Genomic DNA, 13,883 nt, shown 5'->3' with positions numbered 1-13,883 from the left:
TGATGGATTCCCTAAGAGTGATTTTCATGGTGTTTCCCCTCCATACCTCCTTGATATGGGTTCTCTCTCTCTCTCACACACACACACACACACCGCATCCTTTCCTCTAGCTCACCTCTCTAGGATTCAACCATCCCTTCATAAGACGTAGGAGAAGGAGCCTGGGGAGATGGATCGCTAATTAAGGGCACTTGTTGCTTTTGCAGAGGACCCAGGGGTTTGGTTCCAGCACGTGACAGCTCATACCTGTTTATAACTCCAGTTCCAAGGGATCTGATATCCTCTCTGGCTTCTGTAGGTGCCAAACTCAAAAGCTATGCACATATGTACATACATGTGGGCAGTCAACACACTCATACATAAAGTCAAAATAAATTAATTAAAACAAAAATCTGGGGCTGGCGAGATGGTTCAGTGGGTAAGAGCACTAACTGCTCTTCCGAAGGTCCTGAGTTCAAATCCCAGCAACCACATGGTGCCTCACAACCACCCGTAATGAGATCTGACACCCTCTTCTGGTGTGTCTGAAGACAGCTACAGTGTACTTATTAATAATAATGAATCAATCTTTTTTTTTTTAAATCTGCTTTGACATGGATAATGGGGAGAGGTATTTACGTGCTTGAGCAGGATATATAGGAAATCTTGAAACTTCTCTGAAGCCAAGGGTGACCCTGACCTTCTGATTCTCCCACCTACATCTCCTGAGTGCTAGGATCACAGGTAGGTGGGTTACGAGATGCTAGGAATAGGACTAAAAACTTCCTGCATTCTAGGCGAGCATTCTGCCAGCTGAACTATGTCCCCAGCCCAGGAGGGACATTTTAACACTGCCATCCCCGGGGAGGATTTTGATCTGAGATGACAAACATGCGGCTGCATCCTTGGGAGCTCCTTTTTTCACTCACTTCCAGAATTTGGAAGTCAACACTCACCCTTCCTCTTCCACCAAGTAGAGTAGTAATATCTATGCCTGTGTTGCTCTACTGTGCTCGCCCCCTTTCCTGTTCCCAGGGGAACCCCATTACCCTCACCCCCTTTTCAGCCAAGCTAAAGAGATCCAACAAGAGCCACCGCCCAGGATCAAAGGCCCGTGTTGGTAGCAGGAAGCGGGGAGAGTGACAAGCACCAGTCAAGGCCTGGGTGGAAATGACCAGAAAGAAGACTCAGGATCCCACAGAGGCTCTGTGGGAAGGGGTGGGTTTTCTGTCCAGTCTGGGCACTTTCTTTGAATGGAGCCTTCTTTAGCCTACAGGGAGTGGGTCCCAGCACGAGGGCAAGGTCTGAAGGGGGAGATTTTTACTATCCCTCGAGACAAAAGGACTTTTGTGTTTTATGATTTATGGGTGAGATGGGGTGGAGAGAGGGGAAATGGTTTATTGGAATGAAAATGACATTGCAAGGGAGAACGAGGAGAAAACCAGCCAGGAGAGCCTCAGATGGAAAACTAGAGATGGAACCGAGCAGGGCAGAGGGAGGGCAGGGCTGGAGTGAAGGAAGATCAAGCAGGGCAGACGAATCGAGTGAAGATGGAGTGGGGCAGATAGATCGAAGGAAGATGGTTCAGGGCAGATGGATCAAGTGAAGATGGAGCAGGGCACATGGATTGAGGGAAGACAGAGCAACAGAGTGCAGTGGTGGAGTAATCAGAAGATAGACTGGGGCAGACGGAATGCTGTAGGGAAGAAAGACAGAAGCAGAAATAGCTCCTTGGTCAACTTGCGGTTGTATCTTTGGAGAGGTTCCAGGAAGGTCAAAGATGTGTGAATTTAGCCCTCAGTGTCCTTAATTTCCTAGGCTAGGAAACAAGCCTGAATTCTGTGAGTGTTCTAGAAAATGTACCAAGGGTGGGGATATGATGTGCACACAATTAAAAAAAAAAAGTAAGTTAGGACTTGTGCTCTAATAGCTGAGGGTGACCTTTAGCTGCTAAACTTCTTGATTCTACTTCCGGATCATAGGTGTGCACCACCTATGGCGACACAGGGCTGGTGCAGTGCTTCTCAGGCACGTATTGTAATGGGTTGAGACTGTTCCGTAAATGCCTTTCGCTAGGTGGACAGTCTTGGAAGCCTGATAGTCACAAACCAAGCTTCCTGTTCCATTCCCAGCCGTCCTAGCTGGAGATAACCAGCCACAGGAAAACTGCAGATCTTGCCAGGCAAGGTGGTGCAAGCCTTTAATCCCGACACTCTGGAGGCAGAGGCAGGCAGATCTCTGAGTTCAAGGCCAATGTAGTCAACACAGAGCAACACTGTCTTGAAAAACAAAAACGAACAAAAATGCATATCTCTCTAGATATCCGAGAGAACAAAGATGTCACTAAGGAAGGAAGAGGAGACTCCTTTAATGCATGCAGGACATTAAAGAAAAGACATTTATAAAGAATGGTAGGGGCTGCCCAATTCCTGTTCTCCCTCTTATTTTGGGGGAGGAATCTTTCAAGGGTCAGGCCCAGCTAGGGGTGACATAACATTGGGCCAGTTCAGACCCATGGGAGCCTGTTGGATTTGAGCCCAGAGAAGCACATGTTGCTGTTGCAGTTGCCTTGGTAACTGGGAGGACAGGCAGAACATGGCTTCCCGGCCTTGTAGGGTGCCTCTCCGATCCAGTTGCCCCTAAAAGAGAACAGACCCAAGGGAAACAGGGTTAGGAAACAGAAGAGTTTAGGGCAAACAGCCTTCACAGATTTCCATGTTTCAGCCCTGGGGGTTGGCTTTGTATGTGACCTTGCACAAGGCCTGGTTTCTTTCTCTGCAAACCCAGAGGAAGATCTATCCTCCATAGGGATGCAGAGAAGAGCAAAAATGCAGCCTGTGCATATATGTGCAGCATGGTGCATGGCAAATAGTGGCATCATGTAAGGCTTGGTATTCTCTTGTTCCCCAAGTCTCCCTGGAGACTAGGTGCTCTGAACTAGAAACACCCTCTCAAAGACCACCACCTTTTAGGGGAGTGAAAAGGGACTCATTGTCTAGTGGTTACAAAGTTTCCTATAGGCTGATGAAAAAGGAAAAAGTTTAGAAGGGATGGGCATGTGTGTGGCTCAATTGGTAGAGATCTTGCCTAGCATGCAGAGAGCCCTGAGTTCAGTTCCCAGCACCGCAGCTTATAATTCTGGCACTTGGAGGTGGGAGCAGGAGGACTAGTTCAAGATCATCTGTAGCTAGTTAATGAGTTAAAAGCCAGTCTGGACAACATGAGACAGAAGAATAGAGATAGCAAGATGGCTCAAAGGGTCACGGCACTGGCTGCTAAGCCAGATGATCTGAGTTCAGTTCCCAGAAGCTGGGGGATTTGTGAGTTTGAGGCCAGCTTGCGAAATGTGGTAAGTTCCAAGGTAGCATAGATCACATAAAGAGACCCTGTTTCAAAACCACAAAACAACAATGAAACAAAACAAAAAATTTTTAAATTAACTAATTAATGTAAAATTTATTTTATTTGAATATGTATTTAAAATAATTTTAAATTAAAAAGTAAAAATTAAAAAGAACATGCATTTAAATTTTTATTTTATTTAGATATGCATTTAAAAATAACTTTAAAATTTAAAAAATTTAAAGATTTCCTCCCCTCAAAGTACTGGGTTGGCATTATGTGTTGCTTGCTTTGTTTTTGTTTTTTGAGTCAGGGTGTCATGTAGCCAAGGCTGGACCTCACTGTGAAGCCCAGGTGGCCGTTAACTCCTGACCCCCTGGCTTCTACCTTCCCCGTGCCGGGATTACACCATGCACCACCAAGCCTGTCGAGTAATCAGGAGAATCTGGACTTACGATTTTACAACAGGTTTCATTCATTTATCCACTCATCCGTCAAGCTCTTCAGAGTGTCCATGGATATCAGGATTAGTGCCAGATACTATAGACTGCACTTTTTAAAAGGACTCTTGGGGGCCAGGCATGAGGGGAACACACCTATAACCCCAACAATCCGAAGGCTGAGGCAGGAGGACCAGAAGTTCAGTCACCCTCATTGAGAATTTGAGGCTAGCCTGGGCTAAGAGAGAGTCTGGTGTTTTGTCTTGTCTTCTTTTAACGTACTTTAAAAGTACCCTTAAGCCTTTAGGGAGGTTGGGAGTGGAGAGACATTTTGATAGAATCAGAGTAGCTCCCTGGGTTCTTTGTTTGTTTAATCATTTGAGGACAAGTTCTGCTTACAAAAAAAAAAAAAAAGATAATGGTAAACGGGGTGGCTGAGCTTCCTAAGCCCAGCACTGGGGAAACTGAGGCAGAATCTCATCTGCAAGTTTGAGGCCACTCTTAGCTAAGCATTGAGTTCCAGGCTGGTTTGGGATATAGAACGAGAGCTGTCTCAACATACCAAAACAGGCTCTTTTTTCCTCATTTTGAGATGAAAATCTGTAATGTTCAGAAGCCTGAACACTGACGCTGGAGGGAAATCGTTATTGTCATTTTCCCTGCGTTTCTAAGAGATTCTGTAAAGATGGCTCCTGATCTATTGAGTCTGAGGGAGAGTGTGCCCTTCCATCCAATCCCTCCTACAGGGGCAGGCGTTCTTAGTTGTCTGTTTCTTGGGGTGAGCTCAGGGGCCTGGCACTGCACCCATGAGAGGTTTGCATATGCCCAGTGATGTCTAGCATTGGTGTGAAAGGCTAGCTTAATGGTAAACTATTAGCATAGACATTCGGGGCGGGGCGGGGTGGGGCGAGGGAGGGCAGACAGCCGATTCAGGCCATAGCCCCTTCCTCCTGCCTTTTTGTGCTCGCTCTCTCTCTCTCTCTCTCTCTCTCTCTCTCTCTCTCTCTCTTCCTCCCTCCCTCCCTCCTTCCCTCCCTTCCTCTCTCTCTCTCCCCTCCCCTTGGGTTCAGAAGAAGTATTAGCTAAAGCTATGACTAAACGATAGAACACTTGCCTAGCTTGTACAAGACCCAGTCCCTGTATCAACCAACCAACCAACCAACCAACCAACCACCTTGTCAGGTGACTCTCCTAAATATCCCAACCCACTACAGTATTGAATAAAAGGAACCCTGGGGCAGTACTTACTTAATGGCGTAGTTGCAGACCAGGTAGACAGCCTGCTGCCAGGTGTTGCCCCACACATTGATGCTGCTACAGGTGTTAATGGCACAGCCCAGCCGACTGGAGGATGCCCACACCATCTGCAGAAGCACAGAGACAGGCAGGCTGAGACTTGAAGGAGCCCTGGGCAGCATGGTTACTGGACGCCATTCTAGTTGAGTATATTATGTGATGCTTTGGGGCCAGGGATAGGAGGATGGCGAAGAGGCCAAATCTGCATCCTAATGGGGGAGGGGACGGTTTGAGGCGTTTACTCTGTGATGGAAAATAGTATTTTATTGAACCCAACAGTAGGGGATATGTTTCACATTGTTACACAGTGAACTATGAGCATACAACACTACTTCAAGAAGGTTAGATACAAACCTTTGAATCACACCCACTTGAATCAGCTTTGCCTGCTGTGAGATTTTAACTGAGTGTCTAATCCTCTCTGACTCATTAGAAAGACAGAAGAATAATGCCCCATGATTTTGTTTTTATTTATTTATTTATTTTTAAAGATTTATTATTTATTATGTGTAAGTACACTGTAGCTGTCTTCATATACTCCAGAAGAGGGCGTCAGATCTCATTACGGGTGGTTGTGAGCCACCATGTGGTTGCTGGGATTTGAACTCAGGACCTTTGGAAGAGCAGTCGGTGCTCTTAACCGCTGAGCCATCTCTCCAGCCACTTGTTTTGTTTTTAGACAGTGCCTCACTGTGTATCCTTGGATAGCCTGGAATGTGTAGACAAAGCTGAGCTTGAACTCACAGAGCTCTGCCTGCCTCTGCCTCTGCCTCTGTCTCCCAAGTGCTAGACTTAGAGACATGAGCCACCACAGCTATTTTTATTTTTTTAAGATAGTTGGAATGAGAGCCGGGCAGTGGTGGCGCACGCCTTTTATCCCAGCACTCGGGAGGCAGAGGCAGGCGAATTTCTGAGTTCGAGGCCAGCCTGGTCTACAAAGTGAGTTCCAGGACAGCCAGGGCTACACAGAGAAACCCTGTCTTGAAAAAACCAACCCCCCCACCTCAAAAAAAAAAAGATAGTCAGAATGAGATGATGTGAAGCTCAGTCATAGAACAAAACAGACAACAGGAGTCTTGAGAAACGGAAAATACCCCAAAATATTTTGAACAGAACGGTGGCAAGTTATGATGCCTTTAATGAGTTCCAGGTCCCCAGGAACCCGAGTTTCAATAAATTTCATCTCAATGCATTGTCTGCACAACTTCCCAGGAATGTACACCTTACACAAAGGAAAGCACACACAGGGAATTGTGGGAGTGCCTGTGGTCCCAGTACTCAGGAGGCTGAGACAGGAGGATGGAGAGTTAGGGACCAGCTTGGAATAGGCAGTGACTCTGTCTACAAAGAGAGAAACAAAAGAAAGCCCATGGAGCCCAGAGCCAAAGTCCCCATCCTGCCTTCCCCCCTCATTCTCTGTGTGTTCGGTAGCACTCTTGACTGACAGGTGAGTACCTGGGTATAGTGGGAGCAGACAGGACCACTGCAGAGCCAAGGGCAGTGTGGGGTGCAATCCTTTGGAGCCGGGAATGAGTAATGGCGCTTCTCCTCAGACCAAGACCTCACAAGGTCTACCACAGAACGGAACCTGGGGAGGCCAAGAACATGGAAGGTGAGGGAGGATGGAAAAGTCACTCTGTCACCAACTCGTTTGGTGAGCCACTCATTTCTCCATCATGTTCCCCATCTGGAAAATGCTAGAATGGAGACCATCACACCTACCTCATGGTTCTGTTCTGAAGAGCTATGGAGAGCTCACTTGTCCCTGGCACACAGTAAGTGCTCACTAAAGCTGTGCAAAGAGCCAGGTTGTCGTGGCATCTCAGACAGAGCTCATATTTTCAGGGAAGGAGAGTCGTGCTGGATCACCAGCCCAGCCCAGGAAGCCCTCCACAGGCTAAAGTACCTGATGGGGTCTGAGGACTTTCTCCATCAGCTGACAATGCCCATAGCCACCTCCTAAGGAGCTCTCTCTGGGACAGACTTTAGAAGCATTCTAATGCTGTAGCTTGATGGTGTGCTGAGGTAAATCACATGACATGAAACTTCCTGCCCAGTCCCCTCAAACTTACAAAAGTGTGACGTTCCTTTTGTTCGTGGGGTTGCTCTGGGGGTTTCTCTGGTGACTTCTCTGACAAGTCTCTCTGGCCTCTCCTCACCATCCCTCTCGATGGCATTTGACTAACTCATCACTGGCCTTGAACTCAGAGATTGGCCTGCCTGAGCCTCTGCCTCTGCCTCTGCCTCTGCCTCTGCCTCTGCCTCTGCCTCTGCCTCTGCCTCTGCCTCTGCCTCTGCCTCTGCCTCTGCCTCTGCCTCTGCCTCTGCCTCTGCCTCTGCCTCTGCCTCTGCTGTGCTGGAATTAAAGGTGTTGCCACTACAGCTGGCCCTCTCTGGCTCTCTTATTCTCATGCTTTTTAAAAAGACTAAATTTTGGAGCTGGAGAGGTGGCTCAGGTCTTCCAGAAGATCCAAGTTCAGGGCAGGAGAACACATGTGGCAGACACATATACACATAAATGTAAAATGTTTTTAAAAAGATTTTATTTTTATTTAAATTGTGCGTGTGTGCGTGTGTGTGTGTCTGTGTACATGAGTACAGTGTCCAGGGATATCAAAAAAGAGTGTTGGATCCCTCGGAGCTGAAGTTACAGGTGACTATACTCACCCTTGACCACTGTCTTAATCACTCTCTCTGAATAAGCTGCATTTCCTTAAGGGAATTATATGTCAGCCTTCCCTTCCCAGACTGCCCAGGTGTTTTCTCTTACTCTCCATCACTGTACTTAGCAGATAGGCATAAAACCAAAGGAGCAGTAAGTGGACCCAGGAGCACTCACACTGGCAATGTGTGACAGTGCCTCTGTTCGTCAACTCGTTTTCTCTGTGAGCTCCAAAAGGGCCAGCCATCAGGCAATTGGAGTGAGACAGGAAAAATCTCATAGCAGGAAAAGAGGGTGTGTGAGCCGGGGGAAGACCATGGTCATCAGGATCATCAGCTCTGCAGGACTCTGAGACACCATTCCTGGCTCCCAAGGCCTAGCACTGCCTCCAACCAGCTGGTGACATGCCAAGATGGAGATGCGCCCAATGGCATGAGGAACTCAGTCAGGACCAACCTTGACCCCTGCTCCGGATATGGCAAACTGGTAGGCTAGGGAGGGTCATGTTTTCCTAAGGTCCTTAATTTGTTGAATAAAAAGGTACCATAATGGACATCTCTTAAATGTTTCTGTGTATGTTTGTGTGCAGATGTGCAGACACATGTTTTCACGTGGAGCACGTGTGTCCATTTGGAGGCCAGAAGTCAACCTCAGGTATCATTTCTTAGATGCCACCTGCCTTGTGTTTTGAGACAGGGTCTCTCACTGACCTAAAATTCAAAGACTAGGCTGGTCTGCCTTGCTAGTGATCCCCAGGGATCCCCTCTCCCCTGCCCAGCCTCTATTTCCCCAGTGCAGGGATTGCAGAAATGCACCATTGTGCTCTGCTTTCTTACCTGGGTTTTGAGTATTGAACACAGATCCTTGATATTGCCAGACAAACACTTTAGCAGCTGAGCCTCTCCTCAGCCCTTATAAATGTCTTTGAAAGTTTACTAGCTTATGAAACCCACCTGTCTAGAAATAGCCTAGGTCAACAGGGACCCCCCCCCCAAGTTTTGGAATATAGGCGTAACTTTCTCAGGTCACACAGACCAGAATTCAGGCACCCACATTCTGACTCAGAAGCCGGAATGGTGACAAAAGCCAGGCTAGCAGTTCAGTTTCATTGTCACTCCTGAGTTCAGTGTACTCACGTCCGCCCTCTGTCCTAGCTCCACTCTCCAAAGCCCTCCCTCATCACCTCATTGTGCACGTGAATTTTCAAATCCATCCTCACTCTCTGACGTAGCATGAGCTCTAGTCCGTATTGTCCGTGTCTCCTAACCTCAATGGGCTTCCATATATGCAAAACGAGTCTACCTGGATACGAGTCTACAGTATCCATCACCGTGCATAGCGCCTGGGCCGGAGTAGGTACTCAGTGTCCATTTGTCCAGTGACGAAATGAAGAAAGGGCAGAGGTTCACTCACCGGCCGGAATGGATAGAGAGGTTCTGGCCCACGTACTTCATCAGCTGTGAGGGTCCATGGGTCCAGATGCACTGGGTGGCCCAGGCTTCAGCAGACCTGGCCAGCTGCTCATCCCAAACCTGATGAAGGACAGATCATGAATTTGCACCCAGGTAAATAACCACCATGACCATGGTCAGGAGCAGAGATGCCCATCTCCCTGACTCTGCGCATTCTCGATCACCTGAGACCAATACACCCACTTAAGAGATCAGAAAACAGAGGCTCAGACAGACTCCCAGGTCAAGCACAGATCCTCAGCTGAGCCAAGGTCTGTGCTCCGGTCTCTGGCTCTGAGTCCCACGTTCTTTCTTTCTCACTAGACCTCAAATTGAAAGCTCTAAGCTCAGTCTGGAACCCCGGGGCATTTATTTAGTAGCTATCAGTTGTCCCTCCAAGTAACTGAGCTCGGGGTGAAGAGGAATCACTAAATTTAAGTTCTCAGTATTTTCATTTAAAAACTCAACTCAAGGCCTTTTTCCTTTAAAGTATGGAAACTTGCAAAGAACTAAGATTAGAAATAAAAGCAGAAGGTGGTGTGCATACCTTTCATCCTAGCATTCTGGAGGATGTCCTGGGCTGTCCTCTAAGCCACCTGTATCCATCCCCAGCAGTGTCCAACCTGAAATGCTCCCTGTACACCCAGATATGTAGACACACAATGACTGTGCTCTGTTCTACACTTGACTCCTTTCATTTGACAAGACAGGTCACCCTAGTGGGTATTCCACATCGACACCTTTTAAATCCCCTCTTTATCCTTCTTCATAGTTATGTAAGTTTCCAGTGTGGAAATTCTTCACAATTTATAACTGGGAAAAAAATATCTCTTAAAAAAAATACTAACTCCTAGGGCTGGAAAGATGGCTTAAAGGGGAAAGAACAGGTAGAGTTCTTTCAGAGGACCTGGGTTTGGCTCCCAGCACCCATATAACAACTCACTCTCCAGTTCTAGAGAAGCTGATATACCTTTTTGTTTAAGGAAAGCCTGGGCTACATGAGGTTGAAGCGGGATAGCAAGACAGGAAAGTTATGGAGAGTTGGGGAGAGAGGAGAGCCCCTCCCCCCCGGGGCCTGGTTAAAGTCTCCCACCTGCTGAGACTTAAGGAATCTAACACAGCTGACAACACCTCCCACTGCTGACGAGATCTTGTCTCAAAACAAAACAAGGGCTGGAGAGAGATGGTTCCGTGGTTAAGAGGACTGGCTGTTCCTCCAGAGGAGCCAGGTTCAGTTCCTAGCTCCCACCTGGAGGTTCAAAACCATCTGTAACTCCGGTTCCTGGGGGCACCCGATGCCTTCTTCCTGCCTCCCTGAACACCAGGCACTCACTCACATGGTGCACAGTCATACATGTAAGCAAAACCTTCACACACATAAAAATAAATAGATAAAATATTAACAAAACCCCCAAACCCAGTTTCCTCCTAACTCTGACTCCCTGGAATTCTCTCTGTTAGTATTGTTCACTCAGCAAATATTGAACAATATTCTTTGGCACCGAGGACTCAGTCTAGCAAGGAAATGAGCTGTCAAACAAACATGACGCACCACAAGCCCAGGGCATGTGGGAATGTGGAAAGTGACCAGACCTTCTTGGCGCTTGGAAGGTCTCAGGAGGGAGAGCTGCTTAGCCTCAACCTGGCGCATGGGCACAGGCCACCACGCAGACAAGAAATGAAGGCACTGAAGGAAGCTAAAGATGCCCCCATTGTTGCTGTCTGCTGCTGCCTGCTGCTGCCTGCTGCTGCCTGCTGCTGCCTGCTGCATTGGTAACCCTCCCCAGCATCCCTGGAGAGACACCATCCCAGTGTTCTATACAACAGGCAATAAGTAAACACCTGTTGGGGCTAGTGCCATCGATATTGCCCGTGCTCAATTAAATATGTCATTTGTTTGGGAACTGGGGGGCCTTCTGTGTGGCAGTTTCAACGTTAATAAACGAATGAGTAAGTCAGCAAACAAGTAGATGACGCCTCCCGCCCCAACCCCCAGCTCCCTGCTATCTGGCTCCTGTCTGGCCCCTTCACAATTACCTCCTGATACTTGATATTAGGGCTCTGTATCTTGTAGACTTTAGTTTCTCTTACCCCCCCCCCCCACTTCCCCCAAACTCTAGGGTTCTTCAGGGAAAAAACCTTGTTCTCCGAAGTACCCAGAAGGCTTAGTGCTGCATCGGGCTCCAAGTAGGAGGCAGTACATAAGAGAACACTGAGAGGGGCCCCATTTCCAGTTGTTAGGCAGGTGGGAGTCTATCAGCTCTCTCTTTTCCTAAAGAAGTCTCTGTGTGCTGTCAGTCTATCTCTCCAGGCTTTGGGGACAATAGTCCCGGGGAGGAGCTGAGATAGGAGGGTATTCCTCCTCCATGCTGAGGGTTTTGGCTGCTGGGAGACTGAGCTGAGAGACACTAATGCTGACTCTTTGAAAAAAGACATCCCAGACTGCCCTGAGATTCAGCTCCTGGCGTTCCTCAGCCCAAGATACCCTGGTGCCTGCCTGTCTTCCACAGAATGAATGGTCTGGGTGTGTCAAGCAACCCCCTCTGCTGAGAGACAATAGCCTGGAAAGCTCCTGTCTCTACCCCCTGCAAATGCCCAGCGTGGAACAAAATTCTCAGACCGCATATCGTGTTATTGGAAACTCCTGCCTTAGCAGCAGGCAGACCTGGCTTGCAATCCAGGCTGGGCGACCTTAGGCAAACCTCTCCTCTGACTCTCAATTCCTTCATTTGGAAAACAGATAAAATGCAGTATTGAAGGAAGAGGGTTCTGTGAAGGGCCCCAAGGCCCTCTACAGATAGTATTCCTCTCTCCCCACCCCCTACCCCAGCCTCATTCACTGAGGATTTATGCAAGGACCTTTCTTTCTGAATCTGTAAAAGGGACCACCCATTTTCACCATTTGCTTAGGCCAGACAGACAGGCAGATGGTCTAGCTCTTCAAGGCCAGCCACCCCAGACCACAGTGAACAATCTGGTCTTGGCTGGATGGTGCACAGGGAAAGTTTGGGACTCACCATATACTCCATGTTGGCAGCAGGTGGGTGTACGCTGGCCCGGATGTGGTTGTGATAATCCAGTAAAGCGCTCATGTCCCGAGCAGAGATGTGGCGCTTCCGGCGGTGCCGGGGCACCCCCAGGCCAGACAGGGGCCACACAGCTGTGTTCTTGGGTCGGCCCTGGACCAGTGTGGTGTTGGGCATCCGTAAGGCCCCCACTGTGTGACCCATCCAAAGGAGAAGGCCTGTGAGGCCCACGATGCTGGACAGAAGAGGCATAGCTGTCTGGGATGGTGTACCTGTCTGGTGCAGTTAGAGCTGCTGCCTAGAAGAGGTGGGTATGAGAAGGCCAAACCCTGAGAACTCTCCTTGAGCACTGCCAGTCTGGAGAATGCTCCTTGGGAACTTGGCAGAGATCCTCTGACCCAGCTCTCGTCCCGATACTCAATCCTTCCTCCTTGCTCCCTGGACTCAGTGGGTTAGGTGATGAGAAGTGCCCAGACAGTGGCTAATTCAGACTGGGCTTGGGAGTGGGAAGTTGCCACCACCTCAAAGCCAGGGCTCTGTCGCATCTGTCCAGGAGACAGACGGCCATCCCCTCTGGCCAAATGCCTTCTTTACCAATCCCATAATGTTGGGCTCAGTAGATGCCCACAGAAGCAGGACAGGCCCTTTTCTGAGTGAAGTGGCCTCAGGATGGACGGGGTGACATGGGAAGGTCAGATGGCAGAAGATGACAGAGGCAGAGAGGACATCGGAGGTCAGAGAAAAAGACAAGGAGAGGCAAACAAAAGGAGACAGAAAAAGGGGGATTCGAAAGAAACAGGAAGAAGGAAGAGCAGAGAGTTGTCATGAAAAGAAACTGTGGCAGAAATGGAGGCAAAGGGAAATAGAATTGAGGAGAGGAGAGGAGGGGAGGGGAGGGGAGGGGAGGGGAGAGGAGAGGCCAGGAAAGGCTAGGGGAAACCAGGCATCAGGTTCTCTGGGGGGCACATACCCAGAACAGGTGGCCCCAGGAGGTGGCAGGAGGTGGTGGAGAAGTCAGGGGACCTCTACAAATACTCTGGTAGTGCAGCGACTTTAAGGTCCCCGGGGAGTGATGGCCTCTGATGTCCCAGCCAGCAGCCCCCTCCTTCTCTAGCCAGCATATTCAGGGAGTGAGGCCCCGCCTGCCTCTCCTGTGGGCTTTCCTCTCCAGCTCTCTCCTCCTGCTCCCTTTGCCATCTGGAATGTGCAGGGGCTGTGGCTGAGCTGCCAGCTGGCTGGAGATAGAGTGATGAGGTAGGGATCCTGGAGGGAGAATCCCATGCATCCATGGAGATCCCAGACCCTTGTAGAACAAGGCAGCAGGAGAGAGTTCTGACTTCTCCCAAGGAAGCCCGTAGCCTCCGGGTGGGCAGATATGACGGCGGTCCAGGTATGAGCATCTAATATGTGCCACACCCTGGGATGAGAGCTTTACACACACAAGCTCAGCCAACATTCAGAGGCGCCACAACCCCTCTCTGTACCATTCTGTAAAGGAAGACTCTGAAGCTCCCAGAGGTGAAGGAAAAAGGCGCCTTCAAGTAGAGCCTAGGTTCAAATCCAAGTCTGTTCCCCGGAGCCCTGTTAGCATGAACAAATGATGTTCTGTTCTGTAGTCAAACAAAATACAGATGTCTGAGGTGAACCCCACTCAGACAGCATGGTGTGTGTGTGTGTGTGTGTGTGT

At 48.9% G+C, this 13,883-nt stretch overlaps 1 protein-coding gene and 1 long non-coding RNA gene across 4 annotated transcripts in view; one reads left to right on the top strand and one right to left on the bottom strand.

Annotated features, from left to right (window-relative positions):
* Positions 1 to 11,136, top strand: part of Hnf4aos (hepatic nuclear factor 4 alpha, opposite strand) — a 47,918-nt gene extending 36,782 nt beyond the window's left edge. Inside the window, exons 2-4 of the long non-coding RNA NR_027970.1 lie at positions 8,002 to 8,205; positions 8,309 to 8,373; positions 10,782 to 11,136. This is a non-coding gene — a long non-coding RNA (hepatic nuclear factor 4 alpha, opposite strand). The remainder of the gene's footprint in view (positions 1 to 8,001; positions 8,206 to 8,308; positions 8,374 to 10,781) is intronic.
* R3hdml (R3H domain containing-like) lies at positions 2,319 to 13,501 on the bottom strand. 3 transcript variants are annotated; one of them, XM_006498522.4, is made up of 6 exons: positions 13,167 to 13,501; positions 12,188 to 12,494; positions 9,133 to 9,251; positions 6,513 to 6,645; positions 5,010 to 5,125; positions 2,321 to 2,618 (listed from the first exon to the last, which is right to left on the bottom strand). In XM_006498522.4, the coding sequence occupies exons 2-6, from the start codon at positions 12,446 to 12,448 to the stop codon at positions 2,486 to 2,488; spliced, it is 762 nt and encodes a 253-aa protein (XP_006498585.1). In that variant the 5' UTR covers positions 12,449 to 12,494; positions 13,167 to 13,501; the 3' UTR covers positions 2,321 to 2,485. The 3 variants fall into 3 exon arrangements, with proteins under 3 accessions (XP_006498587.1, XP_006498585.1, NP_001092801.1); XM_006498524.3 differs by lacking the exons at positions 12,188 to 12,494; positions 13,167 to 13,501 and adding an exon at positions 9,718 to 9,752 and having other exon boundaries at positions 2,319 to 2,618; NM_001099331.2 differs by lacking the exon at positions 13,167 to 13,501 and having other exon boundaries at positions 2,328 to 2,618; positions 12,188 to 12,622.
* Between the last annotated feature and the right edge of the window lie 382 nt (positions 13,502 to 13,883).

The sequence above is a fragment of the Mus musculus genome, chromosome 2, assembly GCF_000001635.26.
Source record: "Mus musculus strain C57BL/6J chromosome 2, GRCm38.p6 C57BL/6J".
NCBI classification, from domain to species: domain Eukaryota; kingdom Metazoa; phylum Chordata; class Mammalia; order Rodentia; family Muridae; genus Mus; species Mus musculus.
The sequence above is the reverse complement of the archived record's forward strand: the minus strand, read 5'-3'. Positions and strand labels throughout refer to the sequence as shown.

Bases quoted from the DNA above. Each gene is read 5' to 3' on its own strand.
- R3hdml (XM_006498522.4), bottom strand. From the start codon at position 12,448: ATGCCTCTTCTGTCCAGCATCGTGGGCCTCACAGGCCTTCTCCTTTGG. The intron at 9,252-12,187 runs GTGAGTCCCAAA...GTCCTTCATCAG, and splicing joins CTGCCAACATGGAGTATATG to GTTTGGGATGAGCAGCTGGC. The intron at 5,126-6,512 runs GTACTCACCTGT...GTGCTTCTGCAG, and splicing joins TCTGCTCCCACTATACCCAG to ATGGTGTGGGCATCCTCCAG.